Source organism: Marmota monax, unplaced genomic scaffold, assembly GCF_021218885.2.
Source record: "Marmota monax isolate L192 unplaced genomic scaffold, Marmota_monax_Labrador192_F-V1.1 WCK01_AAM20220418_F8-fsc00012, whole genome shotgun sequence".
In the NCBI taxonomy this organism is placed as follows: Eukaryota; Metazoa; Chordata; class Mammalia; order Rodentia; family Sciuridae; genus Marmota; species Marmota monax.
In genome coordinates, this window is record NW_026695227.1 from 21,937,273 (window position 1) to 21,961,447 (window position 24,175).

General features: G+C 35.6%; 1 protein-coding gene across 1 annotated transcript in view; it reads right to left on the minus strand.

Annotated features, from left to right (window-relative positions):
• Slc2a13 (solute carrier family 2 member 13) overlaps nt 1–24,175 on the minus strand; it is a 339,517-nt gene that overhangs the window by 268,307 nt on the left and 47,035 nt on the right. Inside the window, exon 3 of the mRNA XM_046436201.2 lies at nt 3,215–3,423. Within this exon, the coding sequence (XP_046292157.1) occupies nt 3,215–3,423 (209 nt within the window). The remainder of the gene's footprint in view (nt 1–3,214; nt 3,424–24,175) is intronic.

A 24,175-nucleotide genomic window follows, 5' to 3' on the forward strand; every position in this document is an offset into this window, starting at 1 on the left:
TTGCTTAACATGTGTCCCAAGATGATAGAACAGAATCCCATCCGACTTATTTATGGCCATTTCCCACATCTACTGAGTGCCACTCAATAACCACATTTGAAATGAAGAGGAGACATTTATCACTCATTTTAAAACGCTAAAGGAAAAATAAAAACAAAAAACAACAACAAGAGAGCTTGGAACTCTTATAATCTAGCTGTCTTTCTTAGAAACCCCAAAAGAAGCTGAGACTCAGTGCCTCTCCCAGATTCTTTTAGCACTACAAGTCTGAGGTGGAGCCAGAACCAGTCTCTCCACTCCCCTTGTTTCCCACTCCAGGGAGCTTTCCAAAGCAAGCTGTTGTTTCCTCTAGTCTTCCTTTATTATTCCTACAGGAGGTATAAACAGTGTTGAGCACATGTGAAAACCAAATGTTTGTTTCCATTCCCATAAAATGCCTTTTTTGTTGTTGTTTTGCAAACTGAGGAGGGCCAAGACCAATTTGTGTCTGGCAATGTTAGCATTTCCAGAGAAACCACCAAGACCCTGGGTGCCTTGCTGAGGATCTGACACAGAGGAGGTGGAATTCCATGCCATGGATCCAATCCTGTTGCACAGCTTGGCCCAGAAGCCTCACCTTGGCCGCTTACACAACCAGAGTAACTGTGGTACTCAGGACAGAAAGGATGGCTTCTTGCACAGAGGAATAAGTGCTACGTGCACTGACATCTCACACATCCAAAACAGAGATTAATGTAGTGAATCCATACCTCAGTAGCTATGTCTACTTTCCTCAAACTCAAACCATCACCACCAAAAAAAAAAAAAACTGTGTGAAAACAAAAGGATCACAAAAGCAAATATCAAAACCTTAAAAAATCCACTGGGAAATAGACAAGTCATGGTTCCCTGATCAGGAATCAAACCTATTCATTAAGAAGCTCACAGGTAACAAGGAACTAAGCCGCCTTGTCAGATAGAACATTTCTTAAAAAAAAAAACAGATGCCTTATGTCTTTCTAACCTCCTGGATTACCCGGTTAATTTGTGATTACCTAGGTAAAGGCTCTTCTCTCCAGACAGTTATACAACACTGATCACAGCTCCTAAACTTGGAGGTGTGGCTCAAAATTCACCTCCTCAGGATAATAAGACATAACAGGCCATTCTCTAATCTTCCTACAAAAGGGTTGACTCATCTTCTCTAGGCCAGGACATTTTTACTACTTTGCAGTTAGCTGTTTCTTCATGTGTGTTTGTCCACCAACCCTACTAGTCTAAATGCAAATGGAGGGAGGACCAAGACCTAGCTGGTTTGTTAATCTGTCTCTGTGATGGTCTCCGCTTATGAATTGCAGGGACACAGAGTCATGCTCTTGAATATTACAATGCTGATGATTATTAATTAATTAGTTTATTAATTAATTTCTGTTACAACTAGTGTGTACTGTCAACAACCACTTGGCTAGACCAGTAGACCAGACATTTTTTTAAGCTCAAAATGAAATTATACATTTAATGCTTTATACTAAAAATCAGTGGTATCCTTGCCTCTTTTTAAATTAAATTGTCTTACTTATTATATAACTAAAATCCAAAATAATTTAATATGATTATCCTAATAATCTGAACTTTTTCCACTCACACAATATTAGCATAGATTCAACTGTACTAATAACAACAGAAACCATTCAGATAGGAGCATGAAAGAAGTTATTTGTCCTTTAAATAGATATTTTTAAATTCAAGATAATTTAAATTTAATTTTTAAAAAATTAACCCAATGTTGAACTCAGCAAATTATTTTATTAAAAAAAAAGTTATCTTTACACTGATGTATTACACTGGAAATGCTAACATTGCCAGACACAAATTAGGTGCTTACAGTATATAAAAATGACCCTCACAAATAGTTAGGTCTTTAGTCTGGGCAAGAAGGTAATAGCACCAGTCTGCTACGCTGCATATACACAAAGTTATATCAAGTCCCATGTGGGTGACCTGTTTCCACGGTGTGCATTCTATTGATTCAGGAAAATAATGATATTCAGTTCCATCAAAAATAGGAGCAAGTGAGCAAACAGACCTTCTAATACCTATTTGTGGCATGTATTAATAAAAGTGTGTGTTTAGCATTTTCTCAGATATGTAAAACAACACAACTATAAACTAGACCTATCATTTGAACTACCAATTCTGTAAAGACAAAAGGAAGGTCAATATTTTTCAAATACCAATTTGGCAATTGTACAGGTCTGTAATCTCAGCTATGAGGAAGCTGAGGCAGGAGGATTCCAAGTTCCAGGACAGTCTGGGAAACTTAACAAAACCCTGTCTCAAAAAGAGCTGAGGATACAGCTCAGTGGTAGAACAAATGCCTAGGATGCATGAAGCCATGAGTCTATCCTGAGTATAGCAAAAAGCAAAATAAAAGTAAAAGAAATACAAACTAGGGAAATATGAACCAGGCAGGTTCGCTGTTCTTGTTTTTAAAAATGTATTTGAAATGCCTATTTTTACACAATGTTTACATCCGCAAATTGCTTGTCCAAATCAGAGTGTCAAGATTATAGATCCTGCCTGAGAATATTTTTTATATGTCTCTATATAATATATTCTCTGGAAGTAAATACATCAACATAAGTTAACTAGAGCCTATTTTGGGTTTTTTGACATGGCAAAATTTTGGATCAGATACCTAATTAAACATTTTGATAAAACAAACACAATTATTTCAAAGATAATACACGAAGGTGTTCATGTTCTTAATTTAAAAAATTTGGTATGGAAATTAATGTGATACATGTTAACAAGGCATTTAATATTTTAACTGAGGTTACTTATTCTGAAAATACTTTACACTATGATTTTTAAAATTAATATGAAAGGTCAATAATGAATGCATATATTTATACATCTGAGTGACATATACATAGACATTCAGAAGATACAAACATACAAAATCACAACTAGATCAAGTATATCTAATTTAGAAAAATATGAAAATAGTAAAAAAAAAAGAAGAAAGAAAATAGTGATTATGTGAGGACAGTAGCAATCTTCGTTTCTTCAACATTATTATAATACTTTTAAATGAAAATATATTTACTTTGGCTTGGTTATATCCATAAAATCATTATATAACTTAGCTATATTAAACAATACTAAAGGAATATAATTTATAAATAAAACCAGCATATAATATTAAATTTCTCTAAGTATGAAATCCACATACCTGAACCAACCTCCTTTTCCTCTTCTTCAATGCTGTTTCTGATACTATCATATTCCTCATCAATGGTCTGGTTACCACGCATCTGAGATAAAATTCTACGAGCCTTCTGAGTCTGTCCTTTCTGAATAAGCCATCGAGGACTTTCCGGCAAAAAGAGAAAACCAAAGAACTGTATAACTGCTGGAATTGCTGCAAGTCCCAACATGTACCTGCAATAAGAAATTTACATTTATTGTAAAATATGATCTAATAGTACTGAGTATGAACTCACCACATGCTTTTTTTTGTTTTGTTTTGTTTTAATTTATTTATTTTATTGGTTGTTCAAAACATTATAAAGCTATTGACATATCATATTTCATACATTAGATTCAAGTTGGTTATGAACTCCCAATTTTACCCCAAATACAGATTGCAGAATCACATCGGTTACACATCCACATTTTTACATAATGCCCTATTAGTAACTGTTGTATTCTGCTACCTTTCCTATCCTCTACTATCCCCCCTCCCTCCCCTCCCATCTTCTCTCTCTACCCCATCCACTGTAATTCATTTCTCTCCTTGTTTATTTTCCCATTCCCCTCACAACCTCTTATATGTAATTTTGTATAACAATGAGGGTCTCCCTCCATTACCATGCAATTTCCCTTTTCTCTCCCTTTCCATCCCACCTCATGTATCTGTTTAATGTTAATCTTTTCTTCCTGCTCTTCACCACTTGCTTTTGTGTTTGGGTTGACCACAATAACCTCCAATGGTAAATTACAATTATTATATATGTATACACCATTATAGTATTTTTATGCAGTACTGAAAATTGAAAAATGAAAAAAATCTAATATTTCTCTTACAAATTATGATGAAAATAATGAGTAAAAGTCACAATATACACATTCTAGACCAACACATCATGCAAACACACTATATGACTGGGTGTCTGTGATCCCAGTGACTCAGGAGGCTAAGTCAGGATTCCAAATTAACTTGAACTAATAAGCTTAATAAATAAGCTTGAGTGAGATCCTGTCTCAAAATTTTGAAAAGTTTCTTTCAAAGTGATAGGGATGTAGCTCAGTGATGGAGTACCCCTGGGTTCTATCCCTAGTATCACAAAACACAAAACAATCATATTAATTGGGACTGCTATGTTTTGGATAAGTGTCCTGTAAGGCCCATCTGTTAAAAGCTTGTTGTCAAGTCTGTGGTGCTACTGGGAGGCAGGGGAACCTTCAAGGGGTAGAACTTGCAGGGCCTAGTGGTGCATGCCTGAAATCCCAACAACTACGGAGGCTGAGACAGGAGGATCGCAACTTCAAAGCCAGCCTCAGCAAAAGTGAAGCACTAAGCAACTCAGTGAGAACATATGTCTAAATAAATTACAAAATAAGAAATGTGGCTCAATGGTCCAGTACCCCTGAGTTCAATCCCTGTTACCAAAAAAAAAAAAAAAAAAAGGTGGAACTTAGTGGGAGTATGGTCACTGGGGACACGCCCTCAAGGTGAATTAGGACCCAAGCCCCTTCTCTCTCAGCTTCTGAACTTCCACAAGGTAAACAAATTCCTTTGCCAAATGCTCCCTGCCATGATGTTCTGCCACAGCTCCAACAGCAGCAAGTGAATTAACCATCAACTGAAACCTAAGCTAGAATGAAACTTTTCTCCTTATAAGTTGATTATCCTGGGTATTTTGTCACAGTCATGCAAAGGTGACTAACAAAGGATCTAAGATGAAACAGCCGTCTGCTTATAAGATGAATTTCCCTGAAATTAAGTGCCCAAGTTTGTTTCTTTACACCTATTTATTTTCTGTGAATAATAACAGTGTTATTATTAATTATTTTTAATAATAATCCTATTTCATTTGCCATTAAGCATCATGTTTACCACCACTAATTGTGAATTAAAGGCCTACAGCAAAAAAAAAAAAAAAAAAGATGGAGTTTGAAGCAAATAATCCTAATTAAATGACTGAAAATATTTTTTAAAACTGCTCATGTCATTTTAAATTATCTGTCATTTTCTTTAAGTGTCTCTTCCTAATAGCTGGCAAAATTATAAATAGCAGATACATCATTTAAAATCCATCAAAGAAATCACAACAGCAACATGCATTCAGGTATACTACCACCAAAGCTCTCTCCAGATTATGATAAGACTCATCTAACATCTCTAGGCCTCAGTGTTTTTAAACTGAAAAGGTAACTTTAGATAAATTTTAACGGGCCTTTCAAATGGAAAATTCTATGAATGTAGGACACCTGGATGTTTTCTGTTGCTCGGAATCCCCTGGGTATGTTCCAAGGTAGATTCATGCTAACACACTCAGAAAGCCAGTTCCATTTATGCAACAAGCCATGCTCACTGATACTCCTCTAAATCAATGAAAAGTCCCCTGACTCAATACATCTTTCAAAGCTATTCTACCGAAAGTATAGTAGCTTCCAAGGTTCTGGAGCCAGAAACCCAACAAAGTAAGGCCATTATTTTCATTTTAATTTCATTTTAACTCTAAATACAATATAAGAAATAATATAATTGTCATGTGGGTATTAAGAATATCTCTTGCAATGAACTACAAATAAAAACTACACGTAAAAACAAAAATTAAGATTCAGAGAGCAAACAGTGTTTATGAAAAGACTAAAGATATCACTATTTTATACTTTAATCCATGGATCCTGATAATTATACCAATATTTAGACTCTCTTTCCTCTGCCTCATCCACAGCACTGTTTTTTTTCCCCTCTCACAGATCTGTTTTTAACCTCAGTTTAGCCACATTTTTCAGCCTTGATTCATGTCACTGCCTCTCCTAGTATAATACATTATTGACCTGTCCAATTCAATGATGCAGCACCTCATATGTTGTGCACAGTAGGCACCTAATACACTTTTATGAAATGGTAAGAAAACAGCTATATATCTGAACTTTGGGTATTACCTACACAGAAGATACCTGTGCTTCAGACTCACACCACAAATATTTCATGTGGCAACTCTTCTGGACCACTTGGCCCTGCAAACTTACTCAGTAATTCCTTCTAACAAAACCATTCCTCATTCTAGATATACTCAGACTCTCTCTTCTACAAGAAGTATTAGATGACAGAGAGGTAAGCTCACATGAACACACATTTCTGGCCTCCTCCTCTTCAGACACTAACTTCTACAAATAAATCTGTAATTTAAATCAATGTTTTATTCCTTTAAACAAATAAAATTTCCGCCTGGGTTTTTAAATAATTTTTAAAAAGCAGTTAGGCTGGGGGTGTAGCTTCGTGGCAGAGCACTCACCTAGCATGTGCCAAGCCCTGGGTTCAATTCCCAGCAATGCAAAAACAAACAAAAACACCACCAGCAACAACAACAACAAAATTTTATCCTATACTACCAAATATTTAAAAGAAAAGAGATTTAAAAAAATGTAGACACTAAATATACTGTATCAGGAAATGAGTAAGAAAAGACCTGAAGAGGAAAACGTTCATGTTTCATTTCTCTGCACCCTCTCATGATCTTTCTGTGGAAAGATTAAAGATTGAGATGAAAGAGATACAGTGGCAGAGCACTTGACATGAATACAGAAATGGAATCCTTTTTCAGGCCCAGAGATGCTAACATAATATTTTGTACTTCGCTACTCACCATTAAATCCCAGGATGTGATATTTTGATACTTTTAAAAGAAGGTAGGAAAGGAGACAAAAGGAAAAATGGAAACATACATATTAGCCTGTGCTTCTTAAGTGAGCTTTAGAACTCAAAGTACTTTAGGCCTCCAGGCTTTGAAACAGGTAAATTCCAGGAGGCTGAGTCTGAAATTTACAGCTCATTGGCCTGTGCTAAGGAGGAGATAGGACTTTGCACCTGGCTGCCAACCTTTCAGGATACTGAAGGCTCTTTCTAGAGACTAGTCCTGGGCAAGAGGAAAAAAAAAATTAAAGAGGTTTATTACTTATATTGTAAAATTTTGTTTCTCAAAAACATGGGAGTTTATTTTATTTATCTTCCATGATAAAAATATTGTGATAGAAATGATCTTCATGGCTTTGTAGAAATCCAATACACAGGATGAAAGTGGAGAAGCTGTGGTCTATGATGGGGAGAACAGAGGAACAAATCAGGGTCTCACTTCAATGTTATAATTTAGGTAGGTATCCCCTATAGGCTTGTGCTACAGGTTTGTAGTCACCAGCCTGTGGTGTTACTGAGAGGTAGTGGAGCCTTTCAGAGGTGCAGTTAGCTGGAGGAAGTTTGGTCACCTAGGAAGTACCACTGAAGGGGATTTTTTTAAATATTTTTATTTGTTTTAATTAGTTATACGTAACAGTAGAATGCATTTATGCACTTTGATATATTATACATAGATGGGATATAATTTCTCATTTTTCTGAGTGTACACTTTGCAGAATCATATTGGTCATGTAGTCACATATATGTATACAGTACATGATTACTGTATGTATACAGTAATCATGTCTGTTTCATTCTACTATCTTTCCTATGGCCACATCCCCGCCTCTCCTTTCCTATCAATTCCATCTACCCAATCTAAGGTAACGCTTCCCTAGTGCCCCCTACCTTCTGGTGAAAAAGCATCCACATATTAGAGAAAACATTCAGCTTTTGGTTTTGTGGGACTGGCTTACTTCACTTAGCATGATAGTCTCCAACTCCAATCATTTACTAGCAAATGCCATAATTTTACTCTTCTTTAAAGCTAATATTCCATTGAGTATTTATACCACATTTTCTTTGTCCCTTCATCTATTGAGGGATACCTACATTGGTTCCATAGTCTCTAACTACTGTGAATTGAGCTGCTATAAACATTGATGTGGCTGCACCCCTGTGGTATACTGAATTTAAGTCCTTTGGGTATAAACCAAGGAGTGGGATACTGGGTCAAATGGTAGTTCCATTCCCAATTTTCTGAGGAATCTCCATACTGCTTTCCAGAGTGGTTGCACCAATTTAAAGTCCCACCAGCAATGTATGACAGTACCTTTTTCACTACATCCTCACCAATATTTATTGTTGCTGTATTCTTCATGATTGTCATTCTGACAGGAGTGATATGAAATCTTAGAGTAGTTTTGATTTGCATTTCTCTACTTCCTAGAGTTGTTGAACACTTTTTCATATATTTTTTGATCAACTGTATTTCTTCTTCTGTGAAGTGTCTGTTCAGTTGCTTAGCCCATTTATTCATTGGGTTATTTGGTGTTAAGTTTTTTGAGTTCTTTATATTTCCTAGAGATTAGTGCTTTATTGGAGATGAATGTGGTAAAGATTTTCTCCCAATCTGTAGGCTCTCTCCTCATTTAATTGTTTCCTTTGCTAAGAAAAAGCTTTATAATTTGAATCTATCCCATTTATTAATTCTTGATTTTACTTCTTGCACTTTAGGAGTCTTGTTAAGGAAGTCAGATCCTAGGCCAATGTGAAGATTTGGGCCTATATTTTCTTCTATTAGGCTCAGGGTCTCTGTTCTAATGCCTAAGTCTTTGACCCACATTAAGTTGATTTTTGTGCAGGGAGAGATAGAGGTTTAATTTCATTTTGCTACATATGGATTTCAGTTTTGCCAGAACCATTCATTGAATAGGCTATCTTTTCTCCAGTTAATGTTTTTGGCATCTTTATCTAGTATGACATAACCGTATTTATGTGGGTTTGTCTCTGTGTCCTCCATTCCATACCATTGGTCTACAAGTCTATTTTGGTGCCAATGCTATGCCATTTTTATCATTATAGCTTTGCAGTATAGTTTAAGGTCTGGTATTGTGATGCCTCCTGCTTCACTTTTCTTGCAAAGGATTGCTTTAGCTATTTTGGGTCTCTTATTTTTCCAAATAAATTTCATGATTTCTATATTCTATTTCTATGAAGAATGTCATTGGGATCTTAATAGGAATTGTATTAAATCTGTATAATGCTTTTGGTAGTATGGCCATTTTGACAATATTAATTCTGCCTATCCAGAAGCATGAGAGATCTTTCCATCTTCTGAAATTTTCTTCAATTTCTTTATTTTTTTTTGTTTCAACTCAGTCTTTACTCTTTTCCCCTGTAACCCCAGTGTATTTCACAACTCTCTCCAAGTTGGTGCATTAAAATTATACATAATAGTGTGATACACTGTGATATATTCGTACATGCACATAACATAATGGGTCAAATTTGTCCCCCATTACCTCTCTGTTTCTTTCTTCTTCTTTCCTTACTATTCTCCCTCCCTCTATTCTACTGGTCTCCCTTCTTTGTGATTTCACCCCCACTTTTTTTCTCGTTAGCTTCCACATGTGAGAGAAAATGTATCACTTTCTGAGTTTGGCTTATTTTGCTTAAATATAATGCTCTTCAGTTCCATCCATTTTCTTTCTTTTTTTTAATTTTTATTGTTGGTTGTTCAAAACATTACATAGTTCTTGACATATCATATTTGGGGAGTTCATAACCCACTTGAATCAAAGTGTGAAATATGATATGTCAATTTCTTTCTTTAGAGTTCTATAGTTTTCATTGTAGAGGTCTTTCACATCTTTTGTTAGATTAGTTCCCAAGGTTTTTTTTTTTTTTTTTTTTTTTTTTTTTTTTTTTGAGGCTATTGTGAATGAAGTAGTTTTCCTAATTTCTCTTTCAGTGGATTCATCACTGATGTATAGTAATGCATTTGATTTATGGGTGTTTATTTTATATCCTGCTACTTTGCTGCATTCATATATTAGAAGTTTTCTGGTGGAATTTTTTGGATCTTCTAAATATAGAATCATGTCATCAGCAAATACTGATAGTTTGAGTTCTTCTTTGCTTATTTGTATTCCTTTAATTTCTTTCTTTTGTCTAATTGCTCTGGCTAGAATTTCAAGGATGATGTTGAATAGAAGTGGCGAAAGAGGGCATCCTTGACTTGTTCTAGGTTTTAGAGGGAATACTTTCAATTTTTCATTTAGAATGATTCTGGCTTTGGGTTTAACATATAATAGCTTTTACAATGTTGAGATGTTCCTACACTCCCTAGTTGTTCTAATGTTTTGAACATGAAGGTGTGCTGCATTTTGTCAAATGCTTTTTCTACATCTATTGAGATGATCATATGATTCTTGTTTTTAAGTCTATTAAAACGTTTATTGAATTTTGTTTATTGATTTCTGTATGTTGAACCCTACTTTATTATGGTGCACTATCTTTTTAATATGTTTTTGTATACAATTTGCCAGAAGTTTGAGAATTTTTGTTCATCAGGGATACTGGTCTGAAGTTTTCTTTCCATGCTGTGTCTTTGTCTGATTTTGGTTTCAGGGTGATATTAGCTTCATAGAATGAGTTTGAAAGGTTTCCCTCCTTTACTATTTCATGGAATACTTTGAGGAATATTGGTGTTAATTCTTCTTTGAAAGTCTTGTAGAACTCAGCTGAGAATCCATCTGGTCCTGGGTGGGCTTTTCTTGCTTGGTAGGCTTTTGATGGCATTTTCTATTTCATTACTTGAAACTGATCTATTTAAATCACGTATGACCTCCTCATTCAGTTTGGGTAGGTCATATGTCTCAGAAATTTGTTGATACCTTTGATATTTTCTATTTTATTAGAGTATAAATTTTCAAAATAGATTACTAAAATACAAGATAAAGAAGGAAATAACACAACAGACACTTTTGAATACAGAAGATAATTAGAAACTGAGTTTTTGCTTTTTCTCTTATTAGCATGGCCAAGGGTTTATCGACTTTATTTATTTTTTCAAGAACCAACTTTTTGTGTTGTCAATTTTTTCAATTGTTTGTTTCAATTTCATTAATTTCAGCTCTGATTTTAATTTTATTTTCTGTCTTCTACTGCTTTGGGTGTTGTTGATTTGTTCTGTTCTTCTTTTCCTAGGGCTTTGAGATGTAGTGTTAGGTCATTTATTTGTTGACTTTTTATTCTTTTAATGAATGTACTCAATGCAATAAATTTTCCTCTTAGTACTGCCTTTATAGTGTCCCAGAGATTTTGATATATTGTATCAGTGTTCTCATTTATCTCTAAGAATTTTTTATTTCATCTTTAATTTCTTCTACTATCCATTCAACATTCAATTGTGTATTGTTTAGTCTCCATTTGTTACAGCAGCTTCTATTTTTTATTTTATCATTGATTTTTAATTTCATTCCATTGTGGTCTGATAGAATGCAGGATGTTAGCTGTTTTTTATTTGTTTGTTTGTTTTTTTGTATTTACAAAGAGTTGCTTTGTGGCATAAGATATGGTCTATTTTAGAGAAGGAGTCATATGCTGATAAGAAGAAAGTATATTTGCTTGTTGATGGATGAAATGTTCTATATATGTCTGTTAAGTCTAAGTTATTGATTGTATTATTTAGTTCTATAGTTTCCTTATTTAGTTTTTGTTTGGAAGATCTATCCACAGGTGAGAGACGTATGTTAAAGTCACTAAGTATTATTGTATTGTTATCTATTTGACTCTTGAAATTGAGAAGGGTTTTTTGATGAACATAGAAGCTCCATTGTTTGGGGCATTGAAGGAGATATTGAGCTCCTTCCCTCTCTACTTTTTGGCCACCATGAGGTAAGTGGTTTCATCTGTCACATGCCCTCACCACAGTGTTCTGCCTTACCACAAGACCCCAAACAACAGGCCAAATGTCCATGGACTGAAACCTCCAAAATTGTGAACCAAAATAAACTTCTCCTCTTTTTAAAGTTGATTATCTCAAATATTTTGTTGCAGTAACAGAAAGTTGACTAATACACTTCAGATTCAGGCCTTACTAACCACAAGATCCTGATTAAGTTACTTAATATTTTAACATACAGGAGACAGTGCCCATTTTACAGGAATGCTGGAAGAATTGACTGAAATCATTCACTTAGTACCTAGCAGAGAGGTCACTCAGCAAAAAAAAAAAAAAAATATTTTACCTTCCCAAAAAATGTTTCAACTCATAACTATGCAATCAACTCAATGTAACGTGTCTTTTCTAAATATATCATCCACCCAAATTTTCAGCAGGTAGAACTAACAAATTTCTTCCTTAAGGAAAAATTGTTCCTCTGATGATATGCAGGCTGGAAAATAATAAGAATGAATAAGAGGTTGCTTCACTTTGATACTAATGAAAAATTCAACATGAGCATAAAGAAGCAGACCTCTAAACGTAGTTATGCAATACTAAGGACTAGCAATTGGTCTTCTCAGACCAAGGAAATCAGGAGCCAGATAAATGACATGGAGTCCTGTGACAGACCAGGGCAGACAGCCCCTACAGATACAGGAGATCTCATTATTATAAGCTAAACCAAGGGTTCTAAACACTGGCTTCAAGTTCTAATCACTCAAGGGCTTTTTTAAAACATACCACAGTCCAGATCCCACCCTCCCCCAGGGATTTTAATTAATTGAACTGGGCTCTGGGCCCAGGGAACTCTATTTTATTAAAAGCTCCCCAGGTGGTACTAATGTGCAGTCAGGGCTGAGAACCAGAGATCTAAATGTTTTAAAAACCCACAGGGTAAAAATGAAGGTGCACCCAAGGTTCACACCTTAAAGAAAAGCCATTTATCTTCTGGAGGCAAGATACCACAAGGGTTGAGAGAGGGAAAGCAGGCCAACTCCAATGAGAATGGAAAGCTCTTCTGAGTTCTGAAAAGTTCTAGAATATTCTTTATCATCATAATCACTCACTGCAAGATACCTGTAAAATCTGCCAACCTTGAAGTTCACAAATGAGCTGTTTTCTGGCACAATTAACAACATGTTCACCCACATGCCTATCAGATAACTAAGGAGCAAGTCCTCTAACAGGGAACAAGGCTTTCAAAGGGTGTTATGAGGCCAGCTGTCAGAAAGGAGAACAACATCCATTTCAGCTCAGGTTAAACCTTCTTCTCAGTTATAGCAACTGAAGCTCTGTGAGTCAGAGATGCTAGACTCCTCCTGGGCATCAGACCTCCCTGACACGCTCAGCTGACCAGGCCTGCTGCTGCTGCTGCTGCCTTCAAAGAGACAGGTCCCTCACTGAACTGAATACTCGCCATCCTACTTGTTTTAAAGCAATCACAACACTCCCACCTACATAACCTAAAACGAGTGTCCTACAACACGTATGTGGCCATTTAAGGCACAAGTTTTTACAGTTCATAACTAAGAACATTCTCTAAACTGATAATAGAGATTAATTAGCATGTCTTTTATTCTTTGGTGATTCCAGAAGGCTGATAATTATGTTCCAAACATGAAATTCTACTTGAATATATGATCTTGGCTTATATATGTATCATTGAACTGTAACAGTAACAGCAATGGTGATAATTACTATGTAGCACCAGTGACTGTGCCAAGCACTGTTCAAAACCTTCAGACACATTAACATCTACTACCTAGGAGGTGGGTACCTTTATCCACACCTCCCCCATTTTATAATATAAGAAATGTGGCACAAAGAAGATATATGGCTAATGGATGGTAGAACTACAGTTAAATCCTGGCAGTGTGGCTCCTATTATAAAAGTTTACTGTTCAGTAATGCCATAATAAATGTTCAATAATTACCTATCGATTCTGCTGAACTCGAAAAAGGGGCATTAATTTACCTTAGCTTCATGCTTAAAGAATTCTGAGTGGCTCCTGGACATGGAAGTTTCACACACTATGGTACAAAACCTTATACCCTAAAACAGGTTTTCATTAGAATAGAGAATATAGAAATAAGAGAATTGAGAGTATCAAGGTGGAGATTTAGTTGGAAAAGGAAATTCTTTAGACATTAATGGAAACTGCTGCTATGTTTGAAGGACAAAATTAATCTTAAAATCTAAGATACCCATGATGTCTTGGGTGGTGTCAGGGAAATGCTTTAATGGGAAGGGTCAATGCTCCAATGGGAAAGTCTCATGGAATTTTCATGAGAAGAGTTCCATCATGAAATGGAAATAGTTTCTACAGGGTCATGCTACCTGGACTGAAGGAAGAGACACACGTATTGAGCCTCTTACCCACAGTACTGACTCTGGAACTATGTGGGAAGCTGTCAGATGATATGGACACTTGAATAGTGCCTCATTTAGTAGCCCTTAACTGCTTAACAAATTGCTGCTCCATTTTGGATGGCAGTTCTAAAACAAAGGGACAACATCCTCTTTGGAAGATACTTCTCTGATTGAAGAAAATGAAAGCAAATCATCTTGGTGGGCTGAATTACATGCTGTTTTCCTAGCAGAGATGGAAAAACTGAACAACGTAAGTCCCTCTATATTTCAGTTTCTACTGATTAAGGCAGGAGGACAACAGAAAGTTGGCTTATTAAAGGAATGCCTATGTGGGGCACAGCCTTATGGAAATCACTATGGCAGTTTGAGTATAATAGAGGAAAGGAGAAATAGCAGCTGAGAGCAAAGGAATGAACAAAGGAGTTATGTAGCAAGTCCTTAAGGATTCCAGCAAATTATTGAGCTGGGGGTGGGGGGGCGGGGCAGTGGGGACCCTCAACTTTGCAGCCAAATCAGAGAGAAGTGTATGTTAACACCTGGGGACCTGGTACTTAAAAATGGTATCTGAGTGGGGACAGTCTTGTGGGCTGAGCCCATGACTTAATGGGCCTGTACTCACTCTGGCAGTTAGTACTAGAGTGGAATCAGATTGTTGGGCGCCCAGTTATTGTCTGGAGAATCGGAGAATTGGCTGTGGGTGTTGGAAAACACCTCAAAAGACTTTGAATAATAAACATGTACTACTGTATAATTAAAAAGAGTGCAGTAAGCTTTCTTATTCACCACGCTTTAGACAGCAGAACACTGCAGCAACAGCAAAGCAAAGGGGACAGGCAGTGGCTCTTAATTTCATCTGCACCTAGCAGAGACCTCCCACAGCACCACCCACTGTGCTGGGCTGCAAGCTGGATTTAACCAGCCCAGAACAGCCAGCAGCAAACAGAATACTGTATGATTCTCTTAAAACATCTATCCTTATGAAACCAGAATTCCCTAAGAACATTACTATATATATTAAGTACACATTACCAATGTCCTACACTCCCAGTCTCTACAATTTCAAATCGGTATACATTCACATAAAAATGTAATTTTTAAAATCCTATTTTTTTCCTGAAATAGTTCACTGAAAATGAAAAGGGCTAGCAATTAAAATAGTAGATTCATTGAGAAATTTACCCAAACAGCTACCAAAAGAAAATACCAATATTTCAAGGCAAACATTTACTGCTTATTTTGAACACTGTGCCAAACTGAACTTTAATTTCATTTTTCTTTAACATACTCATGTATGCCTTCTGTGCAGGAAAAAATACAGGTTAATAAAAAAAAAAAGATTTTTATAAATCATTGGGAGAAAATAAAAGTTGACTTGTGAGATTTGATCCCTTTAACTATTTGAGATTATAGACACAACAGATATAAATTTGCCTTTGCCTATGATTTACTACCTCTGCCTTGCAAAGGCCTCCCCTACTCACACTCCTTCCAAAGACAGCTGTAGGGGAGTGAAGAACTATATCCTGCACTCATGTTGTTTTTCTTCCCTCTGTTTACTTCCCTTCTTAAATTCCCAAGTGATATGAAATGACTGTCAATACTTTACATGGAAAATCTGTATGATCTATGGTTTTAATTGTACATTGAGCTAACACAGAAAACTCTCATAGCTAAAGGAACTTTATTACAACACATTATATTTAAACCAAATTGTATGCAATTGTGTTTATAGCTCTTGAGGAGCTGGATTCTAGGGAAAAGGACACTCAATTGGGCAGGCACAGTAAAGGTTCTCAGCCACAAGGATCATTTAGTCAATTATCCCAACAGACCACAAGTGAATGAAGAAACAATCTGCACTTCCTGTGGTTTCCTAACTCTTTTGTTAAAACTATATCTCTCCAGACAAAATCTCCACCTTTCTCTCTAGCAGCAAAAAATCTTCCATGTTTTTGGAAACACTAAGATGAAAAACAGTGATGATCTCTGGAAGATCGTATTGAGTACAGTGAGGCTTTTTAACAATATTATATATTATATTATATTATAACAATATTATAATAAACAGGAAGAAAATGCAGTGACAAAATTGTGTTTGTAATGCCAATTGTTTTATTTCCATTCTGTCTCTTGGCTTGGACTATGTTCATATCCATTTTCTATTGATTAACAAATCATGTCCATGTTAGTCCATTCAGAACACTTCAAATAAATTAGAAGAATATCGTAAGTATTAAGATGCTATGTTTTAGGGCTGGTGTTGTAGCTCAGTGGTAGAGCAATTACCTAGCATTGATCAGTGAGGCACTGGATTCAATCCTCAGCAACACATTAAAAAAATATATAAATAAAGATAAAAAGAGCTGTAGCTTAGTCTTGAAAATGCTACAGTTTGTGACACCCCCCCCCCCTTGGTTCAGGGGACCATATATATTATATATGGGACTCATATACGTTAAGTGCATATTACCAATGACCTATACCCCCAAGTCTCTACAATTTCAAATCAGTATGCATTCCCATATAAATGTAATTTTTTAAATTCTAAATATTTTTTTTTCTGAAATAGTTCACTGAAAATGAAGAGGAAGAGCAATTAAAATAGTAGATTCATTGAGAAATTTACCCAGTGAAGATTTATTTTGTTTGCTTGGAAAGCTAAAGTTAAATTCCTTAGACCTCCTTTAGCTGTTATTCAGCTGTTGCCCAATAAGCATCTTCTGAATGTTCAAGAGCTAAACTAATCACTGAGCATGAAGAACAAATAGCCAGAAATGGTGCAGTCCTGAATAAATCTGAAAACACCCCTCAAGCTGAAACTTCCCGATGACAAATAGGGTAAACACAAACCAAATCCCTTCAAACACATCCAAGAATATTGTTCCCCAGCCCTACATCCAGAGGTACACTGTTGAGCTTTCCAAAGGATTCTGAAGGGTTTTTCATCTCTTTTTTATACATAAGTATAACATATGAAGTTCATTAAAATACAAAATAAGTTCTGGGGAATCTCTATTCTTAGATGCATAAAAGAAATGGTCATCATTAAGTCTCAGTAACAAAATATTTACATGATAACAGTCATCAAATTATAATTTAGGTAATATGGTTCTAATTAATACAAAAGCTTTATATGCAAAAAGGTAACACAGAATTTGGCAACCTGCCATAGTAACATTATAGAAACATATTGATAAAATTTTTGTGTGCCTGTGCCTCATAACTCCATTTTAAAAGATAAGAATTAGAGTAAGACACACTGCCAAATTGAGATTTTATTCTAAGTTCATTTCCCTCTGCCACTAAGGACCAGGCAGCATATCAACAGTGGTGACTGATACACCTAATAATCTGATGACAGCTAGAGAGTAAACATGAAACCACAGCAAGGGCACAGAAGGAAAAATACTCCATGTATCACAATGTGAATCTTGAAATTTACTTGCTGGAGATACACGATCAGCAAATAAACAAAATCTGTGTTCCTACAGAAAGAGCCTATGCATACTGTTAAAAAAAAAAAATCATTGCCATATAAGCAAACATAACAAAATGATACTTTTACATATATACTTTCAGGGGGAAATCCCTAAAGGTAATTTTGAATCACTATGTAAGTCCAGTGGCTTGCCAAAGGTTATCTAGAGTGTTGTGATTATATCAGAAGCAACAAGATATGCTTGGGCAGAATAAGATGTGATATCGTTTAAATCAATGAATATGGCATTTTGCACAAACATTAGTAGTTTTAAACTAAATGGCAGTATACATAAAGATCTACACAAAATTCACAGCACAGTTCCTGAAAATAATCCATAGTCATTATCAGTCATTATACGTGTATATATTCCTCTCTACCCAAACTCTGAGAATCTTCCAGGCAAAGCTCTGGGCTAGAGATTATGGAGATTCAGTAAAACAACAGACTCTTTTCTTCAAGGAACCTACACATTAATAATCATCAGACAAAACAGGATTATTTAGTAACTCAGGAGGCTGAGGCAGGAAGACTGCAAGTTCAAGGTTAGCCTGAGCAACTTGGTGAGACCCTATTCCAAAATAAAAAGGGCTGGGGTTACTATAGCTCAGGGGTAATGCACACTAGGAGGATAGAACCCCCTTGGGGATCATGAAAAAAAAATCCACAGGATTATTTCATTGCAATGATGGGGAAGGGATTAAGCACAGTATATAAATTGTAAAACTTACTTCAACAGAGGCTATTAGAAAAGTTTTCATGGCAGAAACATTTATTCACTGGCTAACGTTGAAAAAGAATATGGTGAAGGGAGCCAAGATAAGGTTCAAATTACTTTTTTAGGTAAAAGTTCCATACGATAAAATGCAGAGATTCAATGTTTTCTTATAACAAGGTATACACACACCTTGTGACCAACCAGCCAAGACATTCCCATCATTCCAGGAATTTCTGATTATACCCCTTTCCAGCTAATACCCACAGTCAAAGAAAACCACTGGCATAATTTCTGTCCCCATGACTTATTTTGCACTTTGATGAACCTCATGTGGAATTATAAAGTGTATAATCCTGGTTGGAGCTACTTCCTCTGTATTTTATGAAATTCAAAAGTGAAACTATCTGAGCCCAGAGTATGCTTTGCGACAAGTTATGAAAAATGATTCAGTTTAATAAAAACAGGGATTTAATTTTGATAATGGTTGTTGTAGGGATTAAAACATGCATTTTTCAGTTATGCGTTCACCTGAAGATAGTGAAGTACTACATCACAAAAGTAAGCTTCTATGTACTACCTAACATCTCTGCTATTGTCATCTCAAAATGGAGTGGAAAGTAGAGAAATTCCCCACATCCCCCATGCCCACACGAACACAGCTTTAACCTTCCTATTATCCACATTCACATTTTTCACAATTAATGAGCCTGCAATGTATAATGGGACCATGCACAGTCCACGGTTTACATTAGGCTTCACTCGTGGTGATCTGCTGTGAGTTTGGACAAATGCATGACACAGATCTACCACTACGGTTTCACAGAACTTTCACTATGCTAAAAATCCTCTGTGCTCTGATCTTTAGTCATGATTTTGTTTTGTTTTGGTTTGGTTTTTACATGAAATCCATGGTTTATAATAGTCATTTTCAGGGAGGTTAGTCTCACACAAACTTCTCCAGCATTACCAAACCATATTTACTGTTCAATTTGAGAAATCAGATAACTGAAGGTGATGTCATTTCTATTGCAAACTTTAGATGAAGTATAATAGAGATTGAACGTAAGGCTTTCTGAAGAAACAGCAGCAAACAATATGTAGTAGCATTTAAGAAATTTTAAGTATTTTGAGTATTTCCACAGCCATTAACTCATTTGATCCTTAACGGTAATACTGATAACTCGAACACAAGCTACTTAAGGACATTAGAGTTTTGACAAATTAACTCATAATCTGTGAAAGCATAGTCATGAGCATATTCTTCCCAGTACCCTAGAGTATCTTATGATAAATAGTCCTATGGTTTAAATTTATCAATAACACAATCACAACTATCCTTAAGTATTAAGATATTTACTTGTAATTAGGCCACTACCCTCCAAATAATATTTGTAATCTAAATCCATCTTTCTTAAAATGGTCACTGTATAGATTTTTTTTTTGAGAGAGAGAGAGAGAGAGAATTTTAATATTTATTATTTTTTTTAATTTTCAGCGGACGCAACATCTTTGTTTGTATGTGGTGCTGAGGATCAAACCCGGGCTGCACGCATGCCAGGCGAGCGCACTACTGCTTGAGCCACATCCCCAGCCCACTGTATAGATTTTTTTAAGACAGACTGCTTCACATTCTCTTTTTCAAATACAGTTGAGCACTACTGATTAGCAGAAAATTATAGGGAAAAAGTTCCCCAGTATAAATTTGTTTATAAATAGCACACCCTTTATAATAATATTCTGTGAAGCATTTTATTGATCTAGTTTTTTTTTAAATCAATTTGTATACTTCATTTTTATGTGGTGCTGAGGATAGAACCCAGTGCCTCACACACGCTAAGCAAGTGCTCTACCACTGAGCCACTACTCCTAGGCCTTGATGTAGTTTTATATATATATATATATATCTTTATTTTATTATATATATATATATATATGTGTGTGTGTGTGTGTGTGTGTGCGCGTGTGTGAGTGTGTTTATATAGATAGATAGATAGATAGATAGATAGATACTTTTATTTTATTTTTATGTGGTTCTGAGGATCAAACCCAGTGCCTCACACATACTAGGCAAGCGTTCTACCTCTGAGTAACACTGTACAATATTACAGGGGAGAGAGGCTCATTAATTATTTTTTTTAAGACTTTTTTTTTTTTGTCTTCATACCTATGCTTTGGATAGTAATGATCATCACATTCCACCATCATTAACAACCTCATGCTCCCTCCCCTTTCCCTCCAACCTTTCTTCCCTATCTAGAGTTCGTCTATTCCTCCTATGCTCCCTCTCCCTATCCCAGTATGAATCAGCCTTCTTATATCAAAAAAATATATATATATATATATATTTGTTATTTGGTTTTTGGGGATTGGCTGACTTCACTTAGCATTAATAGTGAATGGATAAAAAAAAGTGTGGTATATATACACAATGGAATATTACTTAGCAATAAAAGAATAAAATCATGCCATTTGCAGGTAAATGAATGGAGTTAGAGAAGATAATGCTAAAAGACTGTTTTTAAAAATATTATTTTCTGAGACTCAAAAAAAGAAACAAACTTGTTATGCTATTAAAGAGAAATACATGGAAAAATATTTTTATAAAGCAAGCAAGCAAGCAATGGATTTAAATCCACACCTACTAAAGACTAACCTTCCCACTTGTCCCCTGCCAAACTCCCAAACGATGGCCAGTCTCCACCTAGCTGTTCTACTTCTCACTATTACCCATACATGAATAGCTCTTTTGACCCGTAGAGACTTTGAAAACTAGAATTTCACCTTGAATTTCCTTTATGCTCACTGTTCCTGGAAATTTATTTATAAAAATAGCTCATATATGGGCTGGTGTTGTAGCTCAGTGGTAGAGTGCTTGCCTCGCATACAGGAGGCACTGGGTTTGATCCTCAGCACCACATAAAAATTAGTAAACAAAATAAAGGCATTGTGTCCATCTACAATTAAAAAAATAAATTTAAAAAAAGCACAAATCTTTCTTTCCAACAAAAACAATTTACTTCTATAATATCCAACAATAAGAGAACAGAAACTTTGACCCATCTGGTATGAAAGATATAGTCTTTCAACTATATCAAATCTAAGACATACTTCCGTCAATGAATTCCATCTTTCTTATATCAGAATCCAGTCACTGCTGTAAAAATCATCAAATGTCTTGAATTATAACTCTCGAAAGTGAAAACATAAGGAAGAATGTGTTTAGATTTTGAGTATGAAGACCTGGCTCTAATTTCTGCCAAGTCTCTCATGGCTCACTGATCTCTCACCAGGGGTATCAGGCAAATATTGGACCTCTCTGAGCTTCAGTTTTTAAAATTAGAAAATGGGACAAAAAACGTTCTGCCAATCTCTCAAGATTTTGGTCAGAATCAAATGATATTTGCTAATGACCCTCAAACTATTTGTCACTATAGTATGAGCTAGTAAATCTGTGACACCAGTCAAGCATGGTATCAAAGGTCAGTAACCTGGAATTTCAGAGCAAAGTCAAAATTAAAATAAAAAGTAAACTGTTAAATTACCCAAATTCTTAGATGGTAGGAGACATATACTTTAATATGTACAAAAATGTGAGTTTGAGAAAGAAATTTTAAATGAAATATTTACGTGCCAATTTTTCTTAGGGTTTGTGAAACACATTGCCACAAAATTCTGAAGTATCTATTTTTACAGTTATTAATAAGTTATAATTGCTGACAATTCCAGAGTCTGTAACTAATGGAAAGGTAGAACTTCAAAACTTATTTGATTATAACCACATGCCTATTAACTCAGGAGTCAGATAGGTAAAAATCCCACTAAGTACACTCAATAATGGAAGATAACAACGTATAGAAATTTCACCTTTAGAAAAAGTAAACATATTTGCACATGTACATAATTCAAAGTATAATTGTGCACATGGTAATCTGGGTAACGTCTTGGTGAATATGAATCCAAGTTAGTTTTCCCATTCTCTAATTTTTTCACCCTTAAACTGACTTCTCTAGTAATGTAGGAAAACAATACGCACGTGTGCTGGTTGGCTTTATTGATAATATATGTCACCAACTTCGACTGGCATCCACTTGGATTCTTCGAAATTTGACATCTCTAGAGTCTGCCTTCTGATACTTCCCATAGCAGCTATAGGCATTTTTTAAAATTTATTGTTTTTAGGTATACACGACAATAGTGTATTTTGAACTATTATATATACATGGAGTACAATCCATTCCAATTAGGATCCCATTCTTGTGACTGTACATAATATAGAGTTTCACTGGTCATGTATTCATATATGAACACAGAAAGTTAAGTCCGATTCATTCTAGTTACTTTTCTATTCCTATCCCCTCTCCCATCACTTCATTCCCCTTTGTGTAGTCCCGAGAACTTCTATTCTTCCCCTCCCTACCCTCCCTAGTTGTGTGTTAGCATTCTTGTATCAGAGAGAACATTCTGCCTTTGGTTTCTGGGGACTGGCTTATTTCACTTAGCATATTCTTCAGTTCCATCCATTTATTGACAAATACCATAACTTCATTCTTTTTTATGGCTAATTAATATTGTGTATGTGTACCACATTTTTTTAATCCATTCATCTGTTGAATGGCACATAGATTGGTTCAACACCTTGGCTATTATGAATTGAACTGTTAAAACAGTGATGTGGCTTCTTCCCTGTAGTATGCTGAGGAATAGAATTACTGGGTCAAATAGTGGTTCCATTCCAAGTTTCTGAGGAATCTCCATACTGCTTTCCAGAGTGGTTGCACCAAATTGCAGTCCCACCAGCAATGTATGAGTGAAATTTTTCCCCACATTCTTGCTAACATTTATTGTTACTTATATTCTTTTATTTGGACTTTTTCCTTTTATTAAATTTTTGGAACCAGGGATTAAACCAAGGGACACTTAAACACTGAGCCACATCCCCAGCCCTTTTTATTTTTATATTTCATTAAGAGACAGGGTCTTGCTGAGTTGCTTAGGACCTAATTGCTGAGGCTGGCTTTGAACTCAAAATCCTATTGCCTTAGCCTCCCAAGCTGGTGGGATTATAGGAAGGTGCCACCTTACCTGGCTGTTACTTGACAATTGCCATTCTGATTGGTGTGAGTTGGAGTATCAGTGTAGTTTTAATTTTCATTTCTCTAATTGCTAGAAATGTTGAACATTTTTCCATATTTTTTTGACCATTTGTATGTCTTCTTCTATGATGTGTCTGTTCAGTTCCTTAGCCCATTTATTGATTGGGTTATTTGGGGGGTTTTGGTGTTAAGTTTTTTTTAATTCTTTATATACCCTGGAGATTAATGCTCTATGTGAGGTGCGGATGGCAAAGATTTTTCTCTCATTCTGTAGGCTCTCTATTCATGTTCTTGATGGTTTCCTTTGCTGTGAAGAAGCTATTTAGTTTGATACCATCCTATTTATTGACTCTTGATTTTACTTCTTGAGCGTCAGGAGACTTATTGAGGAAGTGGGTTCCTGAGCAACATGATAGAATTGGGCCTACTTTTTCTTCTAGTAGGTGCAGGGTCTCTGGTCTAATGCTTAGGTCCTTGATTCACTTTGAGTTATATGCAGAGTAAGAGATAGTCGTCCAAATTCAATCTACTACATAAGGATTTCCAGTTTTCCCAGCACCATTTGTTGATGAGGCTATCTTTTCTCTAATGTATATTTATGGCACCATTGTCTAGTACGAGATAACTCTATTGATGTGGATATGTCTCTGTATCTTCTACTCTGTTTCCTTGATC